At 40.7% G+C, this 27,301-nt stretch overlaps 1 protein-coding gene and 1 long non-coding RNA gene across 6 annotated transcripts in view; one reads left to right on the top strand and one right to left on the bottom strand.

Moving 5' to 3' along the window:
* Window positions 1-27,301, bottom strand: part of fra (neogenin protein frazzled) — a 195,756-nt gene that overhangs the window by 147,983 nt on the left and 20,472 nt on the right. For all 5 annotated transcript variants that reach the window (XM_070095374.1, XM_070095369.1, XM_070095391.1 and 2 more), the window contains exons 4-5: window positions 14,485-14,694; window positions 14,157-14,336 (exon numbers count right to left, since the gene is read on the bottom strand). In XM_070095374.1, coding sequence (XP_069951475.1) covers window positions 14,157-14,336; window positions 14,485-14,694 — 390 coding nt within the window. The remainder of the gene's footprint in view (window positions 1-14,156; window positions 14,337-14,484; window positions 14,695-27,301) is intronic.
* On the top strand, window positions 1,049-25,508 carry LOC138854140 (uncharacterized). Its single transcript, XR_011393344.1, has 3 exons — window positions 1,049-1,113; window positions 13,578-13,754; window positions 24,699-25,508. It is a non-coding gene; the product is annotated as an uncharacterized lncRNA (long non-coding RNA).

Here is a 27,301-nt window from a genome sequence, read left to right as displayed (position 1 = left end):
GGCTATATTCCACCGAGGCAGGACAACCCAAAAAGAAAAACAAAAGTTTCTCTTTTAAACTTTGGTAATATATACAGGAGAAGGGGTTACTAGCGCCTTGCTCCTGGCATTTTAGTTGGCTATTATGACATGAATGGATTTGGAATAAGAATTCTGTTCCACTTTCCCATGGAAAATTATTACAGTGGACCCCCTGATTACATAATTAATCCATTCCAGAGAGAGTGACTTATCCCGAATCTGACTTATTCCGAATTAATTTACCCCAGAAGAAATAATGGAAATCCAATTAATCCGTTTCAGATACCCAAAAGTATTAAAAAAAAAAATTTTCTACATGAAATATACATCTACCTACACAGAAAACAATGATACATGAAGAATAAAACAATAATAACATCACACTTACCTTAACTGAAGACATGGTGATGTATGGAAGACAGGAGGAGAGGAGAGGATTGAGTTTACAATTGTTTGGAAGGGGATTATTATTATAATCAAGGGGGAAGCGCTAAACCCGGAGGATTATACAGCGCCTGGGGGGGGATGTGGAAGGCATTCAGGCTTAATTCGGGGAACTGGAGCACAGATCCAATTCCCTAAATCAAGAGCCCCTCACCAACATCAAGGAACCTTCCTTGAGGGGTTTGGAAGGGGAATCCCCTTCCATAAAGACTTCAGGTACCAAGTCCTTATCCAGTGTTACTTCCTTCCTTTGTTTTTAATGCCATTAGGACCAGCTTGAGAGTCACTGGACCCCTGTTGCTCAAAAAAGTGTTCCAGAGAGGTCTGTGTCTGGAGTATGTTAGGAATTGTGTTGGGAGACAGGAAAAGATAGTCCTTCAATATGACACTAACATCAGCTCTATGGCTTATTTATCTAGCACAATTCATCTAAGATGACATAATAAACAATATTAATAACACAGAAACATGATATATACTCTAGAATGAATAAAATATGGCATTAAGAATGTCACGAGTGGTGGTGTGTTGTTTGTTGTTGGGTGTATAAGGGCCACTGAAAGATAAGCCTTACGTAGTGGTGGTGAAGGCGGCAGCAGAGGTGGCGGTGTTAGTCAGTAGCCCTATACCTCCAACAACAATGGAGGAGTCAGTTTCGTGCTGTCCTTTTTCTACCGATTAATCGCTTAGCTTACTTGCTACACTGTTAATGCTACACTTTATCGCTGGCAGGCGCTATAGCCTTTATAGACTCCTGCTGCTTTAGTATCGTACATATTGAAGACTCACTGAAAAACGCACATTCTCCCTCCTCTCTCAGCCCTTTACCAAAGGGCTGGCTGGCACTTGAAGCTTTCTTTGGGCCCATGGTGGCTTATTTAGCAGTTACAAACACTAAAAAGAATGGAATAATACAAAATGTATCATATGAACGCATGGAATCGTCCTCACTGGCTGGTAAACAATGGCACACTGGCTGTACATGGAGTGTCAGGGCCACTCAGGCCCTGACACAAATGACTTATACCAAGTTCAGTGAAATTCACTGAGCCAATATTTTGATGCAAAAACGTTACTGATTCCGAATATTACTTATTCCGATGATGTCTTAATCCGGGGGTCCACTGTATTATTATTATTATTATTATTTTTTTTAACAAGTCGGCCGTCTCCCACCGAGGCAGGGTGACCCAAAAAGGAAAGAAAATCCCCAAAAATAAAATACTTTCATCATCATTCAACACTTTCACCTCACTCACACATAATCACTGTTTTTGCAGAGGTGCTCAGAACACAACAGTTTAGAAGTATATACATTTAAAGATATACAACAAATCCCTCCAAACTGCCAATATCCCAAACCCTTCCTTTAAAGTGCAAGCATTGTACTTCCCATTTCCAGGACTCAAGTCCGGCTATACTGTATAAAAATAACTGGTTTCCCTGAATCCCTTCACTAAATATTACCCTGCTCACACTCCAACAGCTCGTCAGGTCCCAAATACCAGTCGTCTCCATTCACTCCTATCTAACACGCTCACACACGCTTGCTGGAAGTCCAAGCCCCTTGACCACAAAACCTCCTTACCCCCTCCCTCCAACTTTTTCGAGGACGACCCCTACCCCGCCTTCCTTCTCCTACAGATTTATACACTCTCCATGTCATTCTACTTTGATCCATTCTCTCTAAATGATCAAACCACCTTAACAACCCCTCTTCAGCCCTCTGACTAATACTTTTAGTAACTCCACACCTTCACCTAATTTCCACACTCAGAATTTTCTGCATTATATTTACACCACACATTGCCCTTAGACAGGATATCTCCACTGCCTCCAACCACCTCCTTGCTGCAGCATTTACAACCCAAGCTTCACACCCATATAAAAGTGTTGGTACTACTATACTTTCGTACATTCCCTTCTTTGTCTCCATAGATAACGTTTTTTGTCTCCACATATACCTCAATCATTTACTTCTATTACAACCCTATCTATAAATATATTAAACAACCATGGTACCTAGGGATTGGCAGAGAGCATGCATAGTTCCTTTGTATAAAGGCAAAGGGGACAAAAGAGAGTGCAAAAATTATAGGGGGATAAGTCTGTTGAGTATACCTGGTAAAGTGTATGGTAGAGTTATTATTGAAAGAATTAAGAGTAAGATGGAGAATAGGATAGCAGATGAACAAGGAGGCTTTAGGAAAGGTAGGGGGTGTGTGGACCAGGTGTTTACAGTGAAGCATATAAGTGAACAGCATTTAGATAAGGCTAAAGAGGTTTTTGTGGCATTTATGGATTTGGAAAAGGCATATGACAGGGTGGATAAGGGGGCAATGTGGCAGATGTTGCAGGTGTATGGTATGGGAGGTAGGTTACTGAAAGCAGTGAAGAGTTTTTATGAGGATAGTGAGGCTCAAGTTAGAGTATGTAGGAAAGAGGGAGATTATTTCCCAGTAAAAGTAGGCCTTAGACAAGGATGTGTGATGTCACCGTGGTTGTTTAATGTATTTATAGATGGGGTTGTAAGAGAAGTAAATGCGAGGGTCCTGGCAAGAGGTGTGGAGTTAAAAGATAAAGAATCACACATAAAGTGGGAGTTGTCACAGCTGCTCTTTGCTGATGACACTGTGCTCTTGGGAGATTCTGAAGAGAAGTTGCAGAGGTTGGTGGATGAATTTGGTAGGGTATGTAAAAGAAGAAAATTAAAAGTAAATACAGTGGACCCTCAACCAGCGATATTAATCCGTTCCTGAGAGCTCATCGTTAATCGAAATAATCGTTAGTCAAGTTAATTTTCCCCATAAGAAATAATGGAAATCAAATTAATCCGTGCAAGACACTCCAAAGTATTGAAAAAAAAAATTTTTACCACATGAAATATTAATTTTAATACACACAAACTGAAGAAGACATGCACAGTTACATGACACTTACCTTTATTGAAGATCTGGTGATGATTGATGGGATGGGAGGAGGGGAGACCGTTGATCTTGTTAGTGTTTAGAAGGGAAATCCCCTTTCATTAGCACTTGAGGTAGCAAGTCTTTTTCTGGGGTTACTTCCCTTGTTCTTTTAATGCCACTAGGACCAGCTTCAGAGTCACTGGACTTCTGTCGCACAACATATCTGTCCATAGAGGCCTGTACCTCTCGTTCCTTTATCCTAAAGTGTTTCACAACATTGTCAGTGTAATAGTCACCAGCACGGCTTGCAATAGGTGTGTGAGGGTGATTTTCATCAAAAAAAAAAGGCACACATTTCCTTAATCTTTTGCACTTTAAGCCACATTGCACACATTTCCTTAATCTTTGAAGTAGGCAACTTCTTCAATTTCTCTCTCCCAATGGAAATAAGTTAGACAGTCCTCGATGATGCAACCCAAAGCAGTTTCCTCAGGTGTGGCCACTTACTGTTGAAGATGATCTAGCAGCTCATCAGTAGTTTGTTCTTCATTGTCCTCCTCCACCAACTCTTCCACATCCTCCCCACTAACCTCACCAATATGAGCACTAGTTCCAGGCATTTTTTCCTGTTCACCTGGGTGTTAGTCAACTGTTGTGGGTCGCATCCTGGGGGACAAGATTAAGGACCCCAATGGAAATAAGTTAGACAGTCCTCGATGATGCACTGACTTTCTTGGGTTATCCTGGGTGGCTAACCCTCCGGGGTTAATCGTTTCTTGGTAATTGTTTCACGTTAAGCCACACCAACAACACTCTCTCCACATCTTCGAGTAATACAGCTGATGGTGGTGCACCAACAACAACAGCTGACTGTGGTGCAGCAGCAGCTGCACCTTTGGCAAGAACAGCTTCCTTGATTGCCGTTTTCTTACCCACAATAGTAGCGATGGTTGATTGGGGTTTATTATACAACCTGACCAGCTCAGAGACAGGCACTCCACTTTCATACTTAGCAATGATCTCTTTCTTCATCTCCGTAGTAATTCTCACCCTTTTTGCTGTAGGGTTGGCACTAGAAGCTTTCTTGGGGTCCATGGTGATTTATTTTGCAGGTGCAATCACTACAAAGGCTGTGATAATATGAAACGTTCCAGTTGTTGTATGTTTGGAAGCGACCGCGGTGGCTGGCTGGCTTGTAAACACTGGCACCCAAGGGACAAGTGAGGCGCGCTCAGGCCAAAGTGGACACGTATGGTACGGAACGAATAGCGCTGGTCGGGTTTTTAAGCGCTAGTCGAGGCAAAATTTTTGCGTTAAAATGTATCGCTAGTCAGATTTATCGTTAATCGATGCCATCGCTGGTTAAGGGTCCACTGTACAGGAAAGAGCAAGGTTATGAGGATAGCAAAAAGATCAGGTGATGAAAGATGAAAGATTGGATATCAGATTGGAGGGAGAGAGTATGGAGGAGGTGAATATATTCAGATATTTGGGAGTGGACGTGTCAGCGGATGGGTCTATGAAAGATGAGATGAATCATAGAATTAATGAGGGGAAAAGGGTATGCAGTGCACTTAGGAATATGTGGAGACAAAGAACTTTGTCCTTGGAGGCAAAGAGTTTAATGTATGAGAGTATAGTTTTACCAACGCTCTTGTATGGGTGTGAAGCATGGGTGATGAATGTTGCAGCGAGGAGAAGGCTGGAGGCAGTGGAGATGTCATGTCTGAGGGATATGTGTGGTGTGAATAAAATGCAGAGAATTCGTAGTTTGGAAGTTAGGAGGAGGTGCGGGATTGCCAAAACTGTTGTCCAGAGGGCTGAGGAAGGGTTGTTGAGGTGGTTCGGACATGTAGAGAGAATGGAGCGAAACAGAATGACTTCAAGAGTGTATCAGTCTGTAGTGGAAGGAAGGCGGGGTAGGGGTTGGCCTAGGAAAGGTTGGAGGGAGGGGGTAAAGGAGGTTTTGTGTGCGAGGGGCTTGCACTTCCAGCGGGCATGCGTGAGCATGTTTGATAGGTGTGAATGGAGACAAATGGTTTTTAATACTTGACGTGCTGTTGGAGTGTGAGCAAAGTAACATTTATGAAGGGATTCAGGGAAACCGGCAGGCCGGACTTGAGTCCTGGAGATGGGAAGTACAGTGCCTGCACTCTGAAGGAGGGGTGTTAATGTCACAGTTTAAAAACTGTAGTGTAAAGCACCCTTCTGGCAAGACAGTGATGTAGTGAATGATGGTGAAAGTTTTTCTTTTTCGAGCCACCCTGCCTTGGTGGGAATCAGCCAGTGTGCTAATAAAAAAAAAAAAAAAACCATGGTGACATTACACATCCCTGTCTAAAACCCACCTTTACTGGGAAGTAGTCTCCTCTCTTCTACACACCCTAACCTGAGCCTCACTATCCTCATAAAAACTCTTTACAGCATTCAGTAACTTACCACCTATTCCATATATGTACAGTGGTCCCTCGTTTATCGTCGTTAATCCATTCCTAGAAGTGTGATGATTATCAAAAAAGACAATTTTCGAATAAATTTTCCCCATAAGAAATAATGTAAATACAATTAATCCGTTCCTGACACTCAGAAGTATTAAAACAAAAAAAATTTTTACATGAAATATAGATGTAGTACATAAACAATACAATGGGACATGATGAATGAAACATTAACAGCATAACACTTACCTTTATTGGCAATTCTTCTTAGTGTATGGAAGACTGGAGGAGGAGAGACATTGGATTAGTTACTGTTTGGAAGGGGAATCCCCTTCCATCAACACCTCAGGTACCAAATCCTTTTCTGGGGTTACTTCTCTTCTCTGTTTCTTAATGTCACTAGGACCAGCTTGAGAGTCACTGGAGTCCTGTCTCACAAAAGAAGTGTCCAGAGAGCTCTGTTTCTAGTGTCTCTTTAAAACTTCCCTAAAATGGGCCAAGACTCTGTCACTGTACAAGTTGCCGATATGGCTTGCAACATCCTTCTCAGGGTGATGTTTCCCCATAAATCTTTCCATCCTACCCCACATTTCAAAAATCTCCTTAATTTCTGAAGAAGGCACTTTCTTCCATCTCTCTTCCTTCTCCTCTGCAGCAAGATTCTGAGCTGCAATCTGTTGCTGTTCCTGCTGAAGCTCTTACAGCTCTTCAGTGGTTAGTTCTTCATTGTGGTCCTCCACCAACTCTTCTGCATCCTCCAAACTCACATCCAACCCCATGGAACTCCCCAATGCCACAATAGAGTTCACAAATGACATAGGCTCATCAGAGTCAGCCACAAACCCTTCAAAAATTCCTCTTGTGGACACAATCTGGTCGCAGTTTTCTCCAAGCACAGTTCAAAGCCCTGGTAGTCACTCCCTCCCAAGCCTTACCTATAAGGCTTATGCAATGGAGGATGCTGAATTGTTCTTTCCAAAACTCTCTTAGGGTCAAGTGAGTGTCTGAGGTCACATTAAAGCACCTTTGAAACATTGCTTTGGTGTAGAGTTGTTTAAAGTTTGAAATGACCTGCTGGTCTATGGGCTGGAGGAGAGGAGTGGTATTCGGGGGCAAGAACTTTACTGTGATGAACCCAAACTCCTGCAGAATTCGGTCATCCAAGTGGAGGATGAGCAGGTGCATTGTCCATTACTAGCAGGCACTTGAGATCCAATTTCTTTTCCAGGAGATAATTCTTAACACTAGGGCCAAACACTTCATTGGACCACTCGACGAAAATGTCCCTTGTGACCCATGCCTTATTATCAGATCTCCAAAACACACACAATTTACTCTTCATAACATTGCTTTTCCTGAACACTCTGGGATTTTCAGAATGGTACACTAGTAACGGCTTCACTTTGAAATCCCCACTAGCATTAGCACAGAACATGAGCGTCAGCCTGTCTTTCATAGGCTTGTGTCCTGGTAATGCCTTTTCCTCCTGAGTAATGTAGGTCCTCTTTGGCATTTTCTTCCAAAAGAGGCCTGTTTCGTCACAACTGAACACTTGTTCAGGTTTCAGTCCTTCAGCCTCTATGTACTCCTTGAATTCACTTATGAATTTTGTAGCTGCAATTTTGTCTGAACTGGCAACCTCACCATGCCTTATCACACTGTGTATGCCACTATGGTTCTTAAATCTCTCAAACCAGCCTTTGCTGGCCTTAAATTCACCAATATCAGTACTCGTTGCAGGCAATTTCATTACCAGATCGTCATGCAACTGCCTAGCCTTTTCACAAATAATCGACGTCATAAGACTATCTCCTGCTAATTGTTTCTCATATATCCACACCAATAATAACTTCTCAACCTCTTCGAGTACTGGTGATCTCATTTTTGTCAGCATATTTACCCCCTTTGCAACAACAGCTTCCTTGATTTCCTTTTTCTTGGCCACAATGGAAGATATGGTTGTACAGGATTTGTTATACATCCCGGCAAGTTCGGCCAAACGTATGCCACTTTCATATTGTTCAATAATGTTTTTCTTAAATTCAATCGTATTTCCCACCTTCTTTACCAAAGGTTTGGCACTAGAAGCTTTCTTTGGTGCCATGGTAGCTTATTTAGCACTTGCAAGCACTAAAATGAATGGAATACAGTGGACCCCCGCCTTATGATATTAATCTGTTCATTAGAGCTCATCGTAAGACGAAATTATTGTATGGCGAATTAATTTTCCCCATAAGAAGTAACGGAAATCAAATTAATCCGTGCAAGACACCACAAAGTATGAAAAAAAAAAAAATTTTACTGCATGAAATATTAATTTTAATACACATAAACTTAAGAAGACATGCACTCTACTAAGAATACAATACATGACACTTACCTTTATTGAAGATCTGGTGATGACTGATGGGATGGGAGGAGGGGAGTGTGGAAGTTGTTATTGTTTAGAAGGGGAATCCCCTTCCATTAGAACTTGAGGTATCAAGTCCTTTTCTGGGCTTAGTTCCCTTCTTGAGAGTCACTGGACCTCTGTTGCACAACATATCTGTCCATAGAGGCCTGTACTCCTGTTCCTTTAAGACTTTCCTAAAATGGGCCATAACAGTGTCATTGTAATAGTCACCAGCACGGCTTCCAGTAGCTGTGTCAGGGTGATTTTCATCCGCAGAGGTTTGCAGTTCAACCCACTTTGCGCACATTTCCTTAATCTTTGAAGTAGGCAACTTCCTCAATTTCTCTCTCCCCTCCTCTGAAGCAGTTTCCTCAGGTCTGGCCTCTTACTGTTGAAGTTGATCTTGCAGCTCTTCAGTGGTTAGTTCTTCATTGTCCTCCTCCACATCCTCCCCACTAGCCTCCAACCCCAAGGACTTCCCCAATGCCACAATGGATTCCACAACTGGCATAGGCTTCTCAGGGTTAGCCCCAAACCCTTCAAGATCCCTTTCTTCTACACATTGTGGCCACAGTTTCTTCCAAGCAGAGTTCAAGGTCCTCTTAGTCACTCCCTCCCAAGCCATACCTATAAGGTTTACACAACTGAGGATGCTAAAGTGATCTTTCCAAAACTCCTTTAGAGTCAATAGTGTCTGAGGTCACTTCAAAGCACTTTTGAAACATAGCTTTTGTGTAGAGTTTTTTGAAGTTTGAAATGACCTGCTGGTCCATGGGCTGAAGGAGAGGAGTGGTATTAGGAGGCAAAAACTTGACCTTAATGAAGCTCATGTCCCTAGAAAGTCGCTCTGCCAAGTCTGAAGGATGACCAGGGGCATTGTCTAATACCAGGAGGCACTTAAGGTCCAATTTCTTTTCCATTAGGTAATTTTTCACAGTGGAGGGCAAATGCATGGTGTAACCAGTCATAGGAAAGGTCCCTAGTGACCCATGCCTTACTGTTTGCCCTCCACATCACACACAAATTAGCCTTGATGACATTATTTTGCCTGAACGCTCTGGGAGTTTCAGATTGATACACCAATAAAGGCTTCACTTTGCAATCACCACTAGCATTAGCACACATCAGAAGAGTAAGCCTGTCTTTCATAGGCTTATGTCCTGGGAGTGCCTTTTCCTCCTGAGTAATGTAGGTCCTGCTTGGCATTTTCTTCCAAAACAGGCCTGTTTCGTCACAATTAAACACTTGTTCAGGTTTTAATTCTTCACTGTCTATGTACTCCTTGAATTCATGCACATATTTTTCAGCCGCTTTGTGGTCCGAACTGGCAGCCTCACCATGCCTTATCACACTATGTATGCCACTACGATTCATAACTCTCAAACCAACCTTTGCTGGCCTTAAATTCACTCACATCACCACTAGTTGCAGGCATTTTTCTAATTAAATCGTCATGCAACTTCCTAGCCTTTTCACATATGATCGCTTGAGAGATGCTATCTCCTGCTATCTGTTTTTCGTTTATCCACATCAATAACAGTCTCTCAACATCTTCGAGTACTTGTGATCTCTGTTTCGAAAACAAACTTGCACTTTTTGCAAGAACAGCTTCCTTGATTGCCATTTTGTTGGCCACGATGGTATCGATGGTTGATTGGGGTTTGGTATACAACGTGGCCAGCTCCGAGACACGCACTCCACTTTCGCACTTAGCAATTATCTCTTTCTTCATTTCCATGGTAATTTTCACCCTTTTTCCCAAGGGGTTGGCACTAGAAGCTTTCTTGGGGGCCCATGGTGACTTATTTTGCAGGTACAATCACTAAAAACACTGTGATAATATGAAATGTACCAAACGTATGCCTGGATGCAAACACACTGGTAGGCTTGTAAACACTGGCTCACACGGGGCAGCTGAGGCCATGCGTGGGACGCGTCCCAGACGAATCACGTGAGGCGAGTTTTTTAGCATGAGGCGAGGCAAAATTTTTGCGTTAAAATGTATCGTATGGCAGATTTAACGTAACGCGATGCCATCGTAAGGCGAGGGTCCACTGTGTTATGAAATATTTCGTATGAACACGTGAGGGGACCATCGCTCACTGGTAAACAATGCCACACTTGTAAACAATGCCACACAGGCTGGGAAGGGAGGCCGAGGTGGCTCAGAGCTGTGAGTACGCGTCCAGGACGAATGACGATTGGCGAGTCAACCGACCATTTGCGAGCCAATGTTTGGACTAATATAACACGACGATTTCCAAAAAGGACAACTATCACGCCCAACTATTATCGAGGAACCACTGTACTTACAACATCTGCCACATTGCTCTCCTATCCACTCTATCATATGCATTTTCTAAATCCATAAATGCAATAAAAACTTCTCTACCTTTATCTAAATACTGTTCACATATATGCTTCAATGTAAACACTTGATCTACACATCCCCTACCCACTCTAAAACTTCCATGCTCATCCACAATCCTACATTCTGTCTTACCTCTAATATTTTCAATAATAACCCTACTGTACACTTTTCCTGGTATGCTCAATAAACTTATTCCTCTATAATTTTTACACTCTCTTTTATCCCCCTTCCCTCTATATAAAGGAACAATACATGCTTTCTGCCAATCCCTAGGTACCTTCCCCTTTTTCATACATTTATTAAACAAAAATACCAACTACTCCAGCACTACATCCCCCCCTGCTTTTAACATATCTGTCATGATCCTGTCAGTTCCAGCTGCTTTACCCCCTTTCATTCTATATAATGCCTCATGCACCTCCCCCACACTCACATCCTGCTCTTCTTCACTCCTAAAAGATGGCATACCTCCCTGGCCAGTGCATGAAATTACTGCCTCCCTTTCTTCATTGACATTTAAAAGTTCCTCAAAATATTCTTGCCATCTACCCAATACCTCCATCTCCCCATCTACTAACTCCCCTACTCTGTTTTTAACTGACAAATCCATTCGTTCTCTAGGCTTTCTTAACTTGTTTAACTCACTCCAAAATTTTTTCTTATTTTCATTAAAATTTCTTGACAGTTCCTCTCCCACTCTATGATCTTCTCTCCTTTTGCACTCTCACCACTCTCTTCACCTTTCTTTTACTCTCTATATACTCTACTCTTCTTATAACACTTCTGCTTTGTAAAAACCTCTTATAAGCTAATTTTTTCTCTTTTATCACACCCTTTACTTCATCATTCCACCAATCACTCCTCTTTCCTCCTGCACCCACCCTCCTGTAACCACAAATTTCTGCTCCACATTCTAATACTGCATTTTTAAAACTGTTCCAACCCTCTTCAACCCCCCCACTACTCATACTTGCACCAACCCACTTTTCTGCCAATAGTTGCTTATATCTCATAAATAACAAAAAAAAAAGCACAATACCGTGACTGGAACGATACACAAATAATCCGCACATAAAAGAGAGAAGCTTACGACGACGTTTCGGTCCTACTTGGACCATTTACAAAGTCACACTAACCAGAAGTGGAGCAGGACGACTATATATAGACAGGAAGAGGTGGTGGTAGTAGTAGTAGTAGTACAAGAATGGTATATAACACTGAGAAGATGAGATTAAGACACATGCGCAACACCCGGGCATCCCTATCGTAGACGTTTCGCCATCCAGCCAGCCACTGGATGGCGAAATGTCCACAATGAAGACACCCTGTATGTACACACCCCTTTGTGTATATACACACAAAGGTGTGTGTATATACAGTGGTCCCTCAATTATTGTCCTTAATCCATTCCTGGAAGTGGGACTATTATCGAAATAGACGATTTTCGAATCAATTTTCCCCATAAGAAATAATGTAAATCCAATTAATTCGTTCCAGACACCCAGGAGTATCAACAACAATTTTTTTTTTTACCTAAAAGATAGATTTACATGCACAAAAGAATGAACATTCAACATGACAGTTACCTTTATTGAAGGCTGTTGTTGATGAATGGAAGAGAGGGAGGAGGAGAGAGGGAAGAGAGGTTATTGTTTGGAAGGGGAATCCCCCTCCATAAGGACTCTAGGTCACTTCAGGGGTCACTTCCCTAGCATAAATATAGATTTACATGCAGAAAAAAATGCCAAATAAATGTAAAGCACTAATAAAATGTATAAATGAACATTGGCAATAGGGGTAGTTGATGAGTGGAACGGGGTTGGATTTGAGTCGGACTTGCACCTGAGCTTATTGCTTGGGTAGCAAGCAATAAGCTCATTTGGGACTTGCAAATGAGTGGATAGAGTTATCAGAGTTTTTTTCTTGGGTAGCATTGAGGACTGGGTTGGGAAAATGTTTCGTTAGTGGGATGAATTGTAAAGGACCTGTCGAGCATGGGCCAACAGGCCTGCTGCAGTGATCCTCCTTTCTTATGTTCTTATGTTCATCAACCACTATCACAACTGCTTCCACTCTACCACCACCATCTTTGTATTTTTCTACAAACTTTTTCATAAATTATGTGTTTCTCACATTCTTTACCAAAAGGCTGGCACTAGAAGCTTTCTTTGGAGCCATGGTAGCTTATTTAGCACTTGCAAGCACTAAAATCAATGGAATATTATGAAATATTTCGTAGGAGCATGTGAGGGGACCGTCACTCACTGGTAAACAATGGCACACTGGCTGGGAAGGCAGGCCCAGGCGGCTCAGAGCGTGAGTACCTGTCCCGGACGAAGGACGATTAGCGAGTTAACGGACCATTTGCGAGCCAATGTTTAGACGAAATAATGGGACTATTTCCAAAATGGACGACTTTCAGGCCGGACGATTATTGAGGGACCACTGTATATGCTTGTACATGTATGTGTAGTGTGTCCTAAGTGTAAGTAGAAGTAGCAAGATGTACCTGTAATCTTGCATATTTATGAGTCAGACAAAAGACACCAGCAATCCTACCATCGTGTAAAGCAATTACAGGCTTTCGTTTTACACTCACTTGGCAGGACGGTAGTACCTCCCTGGGTGGCTGCTGTCTTCGAACCTACCAACCTATTATTATTATTATTATTATTCACAAACAAATGCTAACTCAAGAGATATCATGAAATATTTCTTCATTGGTAAAACAGTGGACAAAGCTGGGACTGTATGACAAAAATGAGTTTTAAGTAACTTTTTGCAATTACAGTGGTACCTTGACTTATGAGTTTAATTCGTTCTGTGACCGAGCTCGTAACTCAATTTGCTCGTATATCAAATCAATTTTCCTCATTGAAATTAACTGAAATAACATTAATCTGTTCCATCCCCCAAAACACCACCCCAATTTTTTTGTTGTGGGTTTTTAAATAAGAAAAATGTACTTATAAATAAGAAATGATTTTCACCTTTTTCACCAGGTCCCAGCAATGTTTTAGAAATGCTGGAGTATATATGAAACTCCTTGAAGCACGGTGTAAGATGAGTGTCTCTCCACTGCTAGTGGAAAAGTATATCGGCAACACTTCTGCAAGCAGCAGGACTTCATGTTGCCGTCACATGAGCATCCAGTGCCAACTTCTCTGTCTCATATCTCTGTAAGTACTGACCCTAATTTTTTTTTTTATTCTAAAACACTTAAAAAATGTGTTTTTTTTTTCTATGAATCTTTTTTTTGTTTTTTTTTCAAAATATTTGGGGTGCTGCACGAGTGAGCGTATATATATGTTTGGAACGTTTAAGGGTTAATCATACCCAAATGCAGTACAGCTACAAGATTAAGAATACATTTAAAGTAACTGAAAATTATACAATATGGTAGGAGGATTGTTTTATAAAACAACAAGGTCTCCCCTCAGCCAGGGAATTGAAAAATGAAAGGTCTTCCCTTTTGAGTAATGTTTCAAGACATTTTCTTAAATGTTGAGAGCAATAAAAGCAAAAATTTTAAACACTAATATGAAAAATAAGGAACATATTAGAGGTGCAGAAGAGCTAACCTTAATGGAGTACTGAGTGCTCCTCTTGAGATCTGTGAGTGCAAAGAGTCTTCTGTTTCCATCTGTTGTCTTTGTTTTAGTGGAGCCAGTTTTTCCTTTTTCCTTGTAACGTATCTTGTACCCAGTAATAACACCATTTTGGTGCTCTGTAGGGGGTGGCTCCCACCTAATGATAAGACTCTGAAAAAATTACAGCATGTTGTTTACTTAATTTTATTTAAATATTTTGCAAAGTAAAATAATAATTACACATAAAATTAAAAATTTACCAAAAAGTGTGTATATGAACCTTCACTTCATTCATAATAAACAATACATATAAGCTTACTCTTGAGCTAGCTGCCTCAACAGTCACATTTTGAGGTTCTTTTGAAGGAATATCCGAAAATGTTCTGGCAGTCACTTCATGGGTTGCATCACCAGCACCATTAGCATTAACAGCTACAAGCCACACACTGTACTCCGTAAATTGGCTAAGACCCTGAAGATCATATGAAGTACCAGTGACTTCTACTTCATGTTCTTCAGCTGAGCCAACCTTAAAATATATTGACATATTAAAAAAATTTTATACATTAATAAAAAATAAATAAACAACCCCATTATACATACAGTATTTCAGTGTTGTGAAGGATATACAGTAGGACACCCATATCTGCGGGGGATATGTTCCAAGAACCTGCCGTGGATACGGAAACCGCGGATAGGAGCAAACCCTATGTATAAGTCCTATACATACCTATTATAAGGTTTAGTTGATAAATTATGCACAATAAGTGGAGAATTATCACTTTTTTCCTGATGGAAAGCACTTCACGGATTCTCTTAGACTTTGAAGAATTGCCAGCTTCTCTACCTTTGCTCTATGGGGCAATTATTATGCAAAATTAAAGAGATATTTTTGGGCCACAGTAAACAGTGGATAACTGAAACCATGGCAACTGAATCAGTGAACACAGGGGCTCTACTGTAGTATACAGTAAAAATTAATATTAGTAATATAATTATAGGTAGTAGGTTGGTAGACAGCAACCACCCAGGGAAGTACTACCGTCCTGCCAGATGACTGTGAAACAAAAACCTGTAACTGTTTTGCATGATGGTAGGATTGCTGGTTTCTTTTTGTGTCTCATAAACACGCTAGATAACAGGGATATCTTGCTACTCCTACTTACACTTTGGTCACACTTCACAGACACGCACATGCATATATATATACATACATCTAGGTTTTTCTCCTTTTTCTAAATAGCTCTTGTTCTTCTTTATTTCTTCTATTGTCCATGGGGAAGTGGAAAAGAATCTTTCCTCTGTAAGCCATGCGTGTCGTATGAGGCGACTAAAATGCCAGGAGCAATGGGCTAGTAACCCCTTCTCCTGTAGACATTTACTAAAAAAGAGAAGAAGAAAAACTTTATAAAACTGGGATGCTTAAATGTGCGTGGATGTAGTGCGGATGACAAGAAACAGATGATTGCTGATGTTATGAATGAAAAGAAGCTGGATGTCCTGGCCCTAAGCGAAACAAAGCTGAAGGGGGTAGGAGAGTTTCAGTGGGGGGAAATAAATGGGATTAAATCTGGAGTATCTGAGAGAGTTAGAGCAAAGGAAGGGGTAGCAGTAATGTTAAATGATCAGTTATGGAAGGAGAAAAGAGAATATGAATGTGTAAATTCAAGAATTATGTGGATTAAAGTAAAGGTTGGATGCGAGAAGTGGGTCATAATAAGCGTGTATGCACCTGGAGAAGAGAGGAATGCAGAGGAGAGAGAGAGATTTTGGGAGATGTTAAGTGAATGTATAGGAGCCTTTGAACCAAGTGAGAGAGTAATTGTGGTAGGGGACCTGAATGCTAAAGTAGGAGAAACTTTTAGAGAGGGTGTGGTAGGTAAGTTTGGGGTGCCAGGTGTAAATGATAATGGGAGCCCTTTGATTGAACTTTGTATAGAAAGGGGTTTAGTTATAGGTAATACATATTTTAAGAAAAAGAGGATAAATAAGTATACAAGATATGATGTAGGGTGAAATGACAGTAGTTTGTTGGATTATGTATTGGTAGATAAAAGACTGTTGAGTAGACTTCAGGATGTACATGTTTATAGAGGGGCCACAGATATATCAGATCACTTTCTAGTTGTAGCTACACTGAGAGTAAAAGGTAGATGGGATACAAGGAGAATAGTAGCATCAGGGAAGAGAGAGGTGAAGGTTTATAAACTAAAAGAGGAGGCAGTTAGGGTAAGATATAAACAGCTATTGGAGGATAGATGGGCTAATGAGAGCATAGGCAATGGGGTCGAAGAGATATGGGGTAGGTTTAAAAATGTAGTGTTAGAGTGTTCAGCAGAAGTTTGTGGTTACAGGAAAGTGGGTGCGAGAGGAAAGAGGAGCGATTGGTGGAATGATGATGTAAAGAGAGTAGTAAGGGAGAAAAAGTTAGCATATGAGAAGTTTTTACAAAGTAGAAGTGATGCAAGGAGGGAAGAGTATATGGAGAAAAAGAGAGAGGTTAAGAGAGTGGTGAAGCAATGTAAAAAGAGAGCAAATGAGAGAGTGGGTGAGATGTTATCAACAAATTTTGTTGAAAATAAGAAAAAGTTTTGGAGTGAGATTAACAAGTTAAGAAAGCCTAGAGAACAAATGGATTTGTCAGTTAAAAATAGGAGAGGAGAGTTATTAAATGGAGAGTTAGAGGTATTGGGAAGATGGAGGGAATATTTTGAGGAATTGTTAAATGTTGATGAAGATAGGGAAGCTGTGATTTCGTGTATAGGGCAAGGAGGAATAACATCTTGTAGGAGTGAGGAAGAGCCAGTTGTGAGTGTGGGGGAAGTTCGTGAGGCAGTAGGTAAAATGAAAGGCGGTAAGGCAGCCGGGATTGATGGGATAAAGATAGAAATGTTAAAAGCAGGTGGGGATATAGTTTTGGAGTGGTTGGTGCAATTATTTAATAAATGTATGGAAGAGGGTAAGGTACCTAGGGATTGGCAGAGAGCATGCATAGTTCCTTTGTATAAAGGCAAAGGGGATAAAAGAGAGTGCAAAAATTATAGGGGGATAAGTCTGTTGAGTATACCTGGTAAAGTGTATGGTAGTTATAATTGAAAGAATTAAGAGTAAGACGGAGAATAGGATAGCAGATGAACAAGGAGGCTTTAGGAAAGGTAGGGGGTGTGTGGACCAGGTGTTTACAGTGAAACATATAAGTGAACAGTATTTAGATAAGGCTAAAGAGGTCTTTGTGGCATTTATGGATTTGGAAAAGGCGTATGACAGGGTGGATAGGGGGGCAATGTGGCAGATGTTGCAAGTGTATGGTGTAGGAGGTAGGTTACTGAAAGCAGTGAAGAGTTTTTACAAGGATAGTGAGGCTCAAGTTAGAGTATGTAGGAAAGAGGGAAATTTTTTCCCAGTAAAAGTAGGCCTTAGACAAGGATGTGTGATGTCACCGTGGTTGTTTAATATATTTATAGATGGGGTTGTAAGAGAAGTAAATGCGAGGGTCTTGGCAAGAGGCGTGGAGTTAAAAGATAAAGAATCACACACAAAGTGGGAGTTGTCACAGCTGCTCTTTGCTGATGACACTGTGCTCTTGGGAGATTCTGAAGAGAAGTTGCAGAGATTGGTGGATGAATTTGGTAGGGTGTGCAAAAGAAGAAAATTAAAGGTGAATACAGGAAAGAGTAAGGTTATGAGGATAACAAAAAGATTAGGTGATGAAAGATTGGATATCAGATTGGAGGGAGAGAGTATGGAGGAGGTGAACGTATTCAGATATTTGGGAGTGGACGTGTCAGCAGATGGGTCTATGAAAGATGAGGTGAATCATAGAATTGATGAGGGAAAAAGAGTGAGTGGTGCACTTAGGAGTCTGTGGAGACAAAGAACTTTGTCCTTGGAGGCAAAGAGGGGAATGTATGAGAGTATAGTTTTACCAACGCTCTTATATGGGTGTGAAGCGTGGGTGATGAATGTTGCAGCGAGGAGAAGGCTGGAGGCAGTGGAGATGTCATGTCTGAGGGCAATGTGTGGTGTGAATATAATGCAGAGAATTCGTAGTTTGGAAGTTAGGAGGAGGTGCGGGATTACCAAAACTGTTGTACATTTGTCAACTAAGCGCATGTTTTGTGTATAATCAATCACTGTCACTGGCTTTCGAATACGTTCATTAGTCACTCGATCAACTTTGCCACTGTCTTGCATTTCATTACGGTGAATGGTTGTCAACAATGTGACATCTCGTTTGTCATGCCACCGTAATGCCATGATGTCATTGGCATTAAACACCTGCACGTCATCACCACGAGCACCTGCGTTGAGCCTGGGGATATGTTTACAATTAGAACGCACTGTGCCACACACATCTGTCTTGTTCACTCGCATGAAATCACTGAGTAATGGGCTTGTGTACCAGTTATCGGTATATAATGTATGCCCCTTACCAAGATAAGGTGCCATCATGTTTCTCACTACATCACCTGAGATACCCAATAACATCTTGGTATCTTTCAATGTTTTACTACCCGTGTATACAACAATATCCAACACCAGGCCACTGTCACAATCACAGAGTACAAACAGTTTTATACCAAAGCGTTTCCTCTTGCTCGGTATATACTGCTTGAATGACAGTCTACCTTTGAACAAAATCAAAGACTCGTCAATTACAAGATTCTTGAATGGATAAAAGTATATGCTGAACTTTTGTTTGAGATACATGAAAACATTTCTAATCTTGTATAACCTGTCACTTCTGTCAGGCCTGGTTTTGTCAGAGAAGTGCAACATACGTAAGAGTAAGATAAACCTGTTCACTGGTATGATTTCACTGAAGACCGGGGTAGAAATTAGCCGATCTGTGGACCAGTATGCTTTTATATTATGCTTATAGATGTGAGGCATAAGCATTATTGTTGCAAAAAGCAAATACATTTCTGCAACAGTCGTCTCTTTCCACCTGTGTAGTCTTGACTGTGGTGATAAGATCGTATTTGCCAAGGTGTACTCAAAATACTTATTACTTTCCCTGACAATAATTTCCATCAATGGCTGGTCAAAGAATAATTCAAAGAATTCCAGTTCATTGGCCGTGGTTCCAAGGGGACAAGTAGGTAGAATTCCACTTTGAGAGTCATCAAAGTGGTGAGGCTTGGGAACAAAATTGGGATTTTGCTGCCAATCCCACATACGGTTTGCTGGTGGATACTGGACATCATAGGCTGGTTGTGGTTGTGGTGGGCTGGTGGCTGGCGCTCCGCTTTGTCCTTGAACTGACGAGTCAGCAGCGTGGGTCCCAACGTGGCCTGGTGAGTCACGCATGGCGGTGCCACTACCATCACCACTAACACCATCCACTGATGCCTGTGGTCTATCCATGCCAAGTGTAGCCACATCATCCTCACTATCACTACCTAAAACTGGTGTAGGGCCACGGGATGTACTCTGGGATGTACTCCGGGATGTACTCCGTCCCCTGGGCACAGCATAGGGTACACTACCCGAGCACATGCGGCGGCGAACATACCGACGCTTCACTGGTGAATATGAATCCTCACTATCACTACTCGAATGATCGTCGAGCGCAATAAAATCACAGTCCACATCACTATCATCATCATTACTGAAGTCAGAGGCCTGGCCACGCGAAAATATTAGTTTTCTCTTGCGATGAGGAACAACCGACCGTGAGTCACGAGTGCCCACACCAGAGGTAGAAGGTTGAGGATCGTCAGGGTTTTCTGCACTATTATCGATATCCTGGTCATTCTTTTCGGTCACTAACTGGTCAAAGCCATAGAATTCGTCTTCATTTCCACTTCCATCAGTGTCAGAACTATCAGATAGGAAGAGGAGAGTCCCAATTTTCCGGGGAGTGAGAGCTGACTTGCGACGAGGCATGGTGAACAAGGGTAACTGAGCCGGCGTTCCCACAATGCTATGCGGGCGCCTAGATTTTTTATGGCGCACACCCACCACGCAGACCCATTCTCTCACATGTAGGCCTATGAGCGTTTTCGCGCTAAATTTGACGGCGCTAGAATTTTGGCGTAGATCTATGGTTTGGACACTCAACGTGAAGCCGTTGATCTATGGGACAGACCCTGAAAGGGTTAATTAATAAATTTATTAAATTTTATTTTCTCTAGATAATAGCCTACCAGTTGTAATCCTGAAGCACTAATAATTCTTATTGAATTCTAATGGATAATTGGACAAGGATACTGACTAATTGTTACGAAAACCCAGTAACAGGCTGGATGCTAGAAGGGCAGTCCTTTCTAGTATTCACTGGAGATCTCTAAGCTTTTAGAATCGCGTTTTTTGTAACAAATCGGGGCCTGTCCGGGAGGCTCTTGATCCAAGGTGTTGGAGAAATTGTCCAGTTTGATCACAGAGTTATTCAAACACTTTGAGTACTTTCCTAATCTGAAGACTTTGAGTTTAGTCTTGTACAACGTACTAGGTGGATGTATGTACTTGACTGAGTCTCTTGATCCAAGGAGATGGAAATACTGTTTATGAGCTCTAGCTCTAAGACAACCAACACTAAAATTCCTATTAGCATTATAGTTTCTCATAATCACTCTCTCGTAGTACATTTATTTTCCTGACGTATGCCATAGTGAAACAGTTAATTGATACTCTGACTTTGTCTGAGTTAAGTACATTAAAACTTCAGACGTGTTGGCGAGTAGCCAAATATCTCAGTGTGACGTATAACAGGAATTACACTGCAGAAACTATCAGAGCATTAATTAAAGATATATTGTTTCCTGCTCATACAGAGATGTCTGATTATGATTCAGATTCAGAAAGCCTAGTGTCACAATTAGGAAGTATGACTCTATTTGATGACGTAGAAGAGAGAGCAACTACGGCAGAAGTGTCTGAGCCTAGTGTAGCTCAGTTCTCGCTCACGCCTTCCCTCCTAACTGGTAGTATGACTCAGCCTCATGCTAGTACCGTGTATGCTACACCTGTATCTACTTATCCTAGACCAGATCTAGACTCTCTAGGGACGGTTGGACGAGGTGCCCGACCTAAGGACTGTCCAGAAAGACATGTTAATTTCCCTACTCCTATCTCTCAGGAACAGTTTGAGAGGTTTGAACACCTCATCATGTTGCAGACTGAACAAATAGCGGCACAGAGGAAATTGAACGAAGATTTCCAGAGAGAAAATGTTCATCTTGGAAGACAACAGACTGATAGATCACAGGACACATTTAATGTGCAGAAAGCTGCATCAATGGTTCCTAAGTTTTTTGAAAGTGACACCTATTTTGATGTGTTTGAGAACCAGGCAAGTGCTATGAACTGGCCACGTTAGCACTTGGCTACCTTGTTGCACACAGCTTTGACAGGAAGAGCTCAAACTTGTACTGCTGCTTTACCATTTGCCAAGTACATTAGTTAAGATGCTGTCAAGCAAACTATTCTAGAGACATATAACTTGTTGCCTGTAAGTTATCAACGTGCATTTCGTACGTTACAACGACGGCAAGATCAAACTTGTGTAGAGTTTGCTCGTGAGAAAAAAGTTGCATTTGAGAGATGGTGTAGATCTGCCAAGTGCAACAATTACGACACTCTAGTTCAGCTGTTATTTCACGAAGAGTTTAACAACTGCATGTCTGCGGACATACAAGAATATCTGATCGATCATACTACCTCGGATATTCTGGAAACTGCAGCATTAGCAGACAATTACGAGATTTCTCACAAACTTGTACATACTAAAACACAGAGAAACAAGGTTACTAAAAATTGTCCTAGAAGTTGGCAACCTATATCAGCTGCTCATTGCCGGCCTGATGTACCTGCTACTGTAACTTCTCGTACCTTTACCAGGAAAACTCACAATCCTGAATCTGTCTCTGTGGCTAGACAGAAATCTGATATCGAGAAGAAGAAAGCTAAATGTACCTATTGTAACAGAAAAGGACATGCTAGAGAGTATTGCTATAAGTTAGATAGAGATACGAGAAGCAGTCGTGTGGCTGGCGCCCCCACTCAAGTCATATCCTCTTCCGAGCAACAAAGGCTCCAAAATCCTAGTAATACCTCTGATCCCATTGTTTTAGATAATATTACTCAGGATAGATGACTAGCGTCAGAAAGCGTATCTGACGAAAAGATTCGTTCAGTGATGAGTCCTTACTTTTCGAGAGGTAAAGTAGGATTTGACGAATCACATCTAACTGAGATAATTACTTTCAGAGACACTGGCAGTTATCTCACGTTATTAAGAGAAGATGTACTGCCCATAACTGATGATATCTTTTGCAAGATAGATGTATTGTTAGAAGCCTATGGTGGGGCTTTTATAAAAGTACCTCTGCACAAAGTTTACATTGAAACAAGCTATTATACTGGTTATATTTCAGTGGGTATATCCAGTGGTGTATTTCCCATCAGGTCAGTGGACTTGTTAATAGGGAACGATATCCTTCATGCTGGTATATGTAAAGAACCACTTGTGATTGATAATACCACTGATGATAATTATGCCATTGAAGCTTGTAGAGAGAAGCCTATTTTATTTCCTCTCAGCGCAATTACTAGAGCTATGTCAAAGATTCAACAACCATCCCTGTCTCCTGTTGAGTTAGTGGATGACAATGATTTGGGTTTGAATATGTTGTTTAGTGATGCTCTGCGCCCCGGATCATTAACACCAATTCCCCCGTGCCATCGACCTAGTCAGGACACAACTGACGTTAAATTTCTAACTCATGATGATTTAATCAAGGATCAGTTTGTTGATCAGTCACTGGAATGACTGAGAGATATAGCAGTTACTGAGAGTGAACCAAAGGATCTCGATAATTGTTACTACTATAGTAACGGTGTACTGATGGAGAAAAACACATGTAAGTTGTCAGCTGATATTGTTTCCACCACAGTCAAGTATCTCGTAGTGTTACCAGTTACATTTCATGAACAAGCCATTGATTTTGCTCACAACAGTTCCATAGGAGGACATTTGGGTGTCAAGAAGACACTTGGTAAACTGGCAAAAAAATTTTACTTGGCCTAAAATGAAGGAAACAGTAGCTGATCATGTGCGACGTTGCCACGTGTGTCAAGTGACAGGCAAGCCAGCACACACACCTCCACCTACACCTCTCACTATGTTCACTAGTAGCAAAGTTCAGTTCATCTGGACAAGTGATTGTTCAGATTTGTTCAAAAGGTTGAAGCGTTTGCTTTCCTCTGCTCCAGTGAACAATAAAATGATATAAAATACTGACAGGTTGTTTAGGTAAGACACATATGCAACAGTTAGGTATCTTTATTTCGAAACGTTTCGCCTACACAGTAGGCTTCTTCAGTCGAGTACAGCAAAGTTGATAGAAGCAGAAGAGACTTGAAGACGATGTAATCAGTCCATCACCCTTAAACTTTAAGGGTGATGGACTGATTACATCGTCTTCAAGTCTCTTCTGCTTCTATCAACTTTGCTGTACTCGACTGAAGAAGCCTACTGTGTAGGCGAAACGTTTCGAAATAAAGATACCTAACTGTTGCATATGTGTCTTACCTAAACAACCTGTCGGTATTTTATACCATTTTATTGTTCACTCTGTCAGACACTGCAACACAAGGGTATCTTGGTACAGACTTGGAACCACTTCAACAACCTCTACTAGTGAGAACGGCTGGATTTGAGAGGGACCTGACCTCTCAATGTCTACATTCTTACTCTACTAGTGACCTACGTCTCACCTCCTGGTGCTATATAAGGCTCCATCCTATCACTTCAACTCCATATTATTCCAGATAATGGAACTATACTCTTCTCCAGACTGAAAGACTGACCACCTCAAAACTTTAAGGGTGATGGACTGATTACATCGTCTTCAAGTCTCTTCTGCTTCTATCAACTTTGCTGTACTCGACTGAAGAAGCCTACTGTGTAGGCGAAACGTTTCGAAATAAAGATACCTAACTGTTGCATGTGTGTCTTACCTAAACCTCTGCTCCAGTGTTGAGTCCTAATTTCAATCTTCCCTTCTTTTTACATACAGATGCGAGTGTTTATGCAGTGGGTGCTGTGCTGCTCCAACAGTCAACATCCACTGACATTCTCCATCCTATATGTTACTATTCATTTAAGCTCAAACGACACCAGAAAAATTATGCCATTATTGAGAAAGAGGCTCTAGCTCTTGTGGTGTCCTTGGAGCATTTGACGTGTATTTGGGCACTTCCCCATTTAATATTAACGTTTTTTCAGACCACAATCCTCTCACCTACATAAACACTATGAAGAGTAAAAATGCTAGGATCATGAGGTGGGCACTCAGAATCCAACCTTATTCTATTAGTATAAAACACATAAGTGGTCATTGTAATGTAACTGCTGACGCTCTGTCACGTCCTTAATAATTATCAGTTACATTAAATTAACATAATTTTATGCCCAAATACCTTTTGTTACTTGCTATGTCAAATTCAGTAGAGTAACTTAATCCCTCCAGCCCATGTTAACTATGTATACTCAAGTCATGTCTAATTATGTTATTTATATATTTACAGTAGTGGTGATATATGTGGGAGGAGACAGAAGCTGAGTGTTGAGTGGGTAGTGTTGTGTGGGCAATGTTATTGCGTGGCAGAACAGTCCTGCCGCAGACCCCTCCCCTCACTACACACCTTAAGCTGTTTCATACTCAGATGTCCATACTGCATAGCATTCCACAACCACTACTTAAGAGTGGAATGGCATCTCCTGTCTATAGCACAAGACTATTATGCAGTCTCCACTACTATGATCGAGCCTCAACGTGTCATGCTTGTCTACGCTATCCTGTCTCTACACTGATGTACATAACCACGAGTATGCAGAGATACGATACTGTGTACTGCCCTAGTACTAGGGGCATATCTTAGTGATATAGACACTGAAATTATGGAAGTGCTTGGCACAAGAGTGACTCTAGGTTTTTATATTAAATTGTATTAGTGACATGAGTAATCAGTAATAATGTGAAAGACATTAATGCAACTCCCAGTGTGATCGTTTGCCGTGTTGAGGGGGTGTTGCAACCCCTGAATGGGTTACAATGTATATGATGTATATATATATAATGTATATTACCTTTTCATATACTAATTTTATATTGCTTATATTTGCGATAACAGCTAAATCGTAAATATATGACTATATTATTATTTGTCTTAGTTACTTTTGTTAGGTAGGATGTAACATATTATTATGTGCTCATAGTTCAAGTCTTGATTGTCTAACTACTGTAATAATCGCTCTTTGCTCGTTACTCTGCTGGCTTCTGTTGCTAGGCAGCAACTGTCCACGGAGCTATCACATGGTCGAGGGGGAAGGGTGTTCTCACCTCGCCTGAAGTATTAAGTCTGGTCTAGACTCGCTTGGTGGTTGGATGTATTCTATACAAGACGAGCCTAAATCTCCCTTATTGGCCCTTGTTGGAAGATCGTCTCTTGTCTCATTATTCTTGTTAGTTCTGGAGACTCTGTTCACAGAACATTGTATAGACTTAGTGATTTTCGATGTTGTACTGAGGTTGTGTGTCTCAAAGACACTCTGAGCAACTCAGGTTCTGAGCTGTAGCTTCTGACCTAATTTGTACTGGTATCTGTGTATTGTCACAGTTGGGGATTTTCTTATGCTGAACTTAGATTCAGTAGTATGGGAGTTTTGAGACTTTTGTGGAGGATCTGCTGATGGTCCCTACTTAGTGTTGTTATATTATCTCCTTGATCCTGATTGTGTTGCAGTTGCTTGTTATATTGCTATTGGGCTTAGCATTCTTTTTATTGTTCAAGCAGACTGTTCTGATTGCCAGTCGGTCAAGAACTTAGTTTATGAGAGGACTTTGTCAGTCATTTGTTTAAGTCTAGTCGAGTCGTGAGACATAGCGAACTACTTAGAGCACTTACACACATACACACAAACTTATTTGTACATATTTGTAATATCTTATTAAATGTTAATGTACCATACGGTACTTAAGACATAAATATGTGATATGTGCTTTCAGCACAATAATACTGTACATGAGAGAAGCGATTAATATTATTTTGATTACTGTGATTAATTTAATTTAATTTGATAATATACCTCTAGACTTAATTAATAAATTTATTAAATTTTATTTTCTCTAGGTAATAGCCTACCAGTTGTAATCCTGAAGCACTAATAATTCTTATTGAATTCTAATGGATAATTGGACAAGGATACTGACTAAGTGTTACGAAAACCCAGTAACAGGCTGGATGCTAGAAGGGCAGTCCTTTCTAGTATTCACTGGAGATCTCTAAGCTTTTAGAATCGCGTTTTTTGTAACAGGTGATAAAATAAGACCACGTTCATCAAATGTCACCATTATCAGCAGTGGAGTGATAAGATAAGACGAGTGACACACTCTTACATGATGCTTCAAGGGAACCTATTATTATTGTTATATACTCCCATATCCAAAACATTGCTGGGACCTATAAATACATACTATGTATATATATTTCTAGACAATAGTAGGTGACTAAGGTAAATGAAAATGTTCACCTATCACTGTGTTTGTGACTATTTAAGTACTATTTCAGTACCTAATATTAGTGTCAGAACAAAAATTGGGTATCAAATTACAAGAACTACTATAAATAGTAATTATCAGAACATAAAAATTATATAAAATAATATGAAAACGAGAAAAAAAGGTATATCAGCAACACTTCTGCAAGCGGCAGGACTCCATGTTGCCTTCAGATGAGCATCAAGGGCCAACTTCGCAGGCTCATATCTCAGTGAGTACTGACCCTAAAAAAAAAATTTTATCCTATGACACGTAGAAAAATGCGTTCTTTATTTCTATAAAAAAAACAATTTTTTTTTTTTCAAAATATTCGGAGTGCTGGGTGAGAGAACATAGATCTACGTTTGTAAAGTTAACGGGTTAAACAATGTATAAGTGAAACGGGTTAAACAATGTATAAGTGAAAAGGAACATATTATTTGAAAAATAAATGAAATTGGATACAGAATATTCTGGCTTTGGAACACATTTTCAATTGATGAATATGACACATGTGCAACACTTGATTATCTTTATTCCTGAAACATTCTGCCTGCACAACAGGCTTCTTCAGTCAAATATGGGTGAATA

This window comes from Cherax quadricarinatus, chromosome 4, assembly GCF_038502225.1.
Source record: "Cherax quadricarinatus isolate ZL_2023a chromosome 4, ASM3850222v1, whole genome shotgun sequence".
Taxonomy (NCBI): domain Eukaryota; kingdom Metazoa; phylum Arthropoda; class Malacostraca; order Decapoda; family Parastacidae; genus Cherax; species Cherax quadricarinatus.
This window is presented reverse-complemented; position numbering and strand designations above follow the sequence as displayed.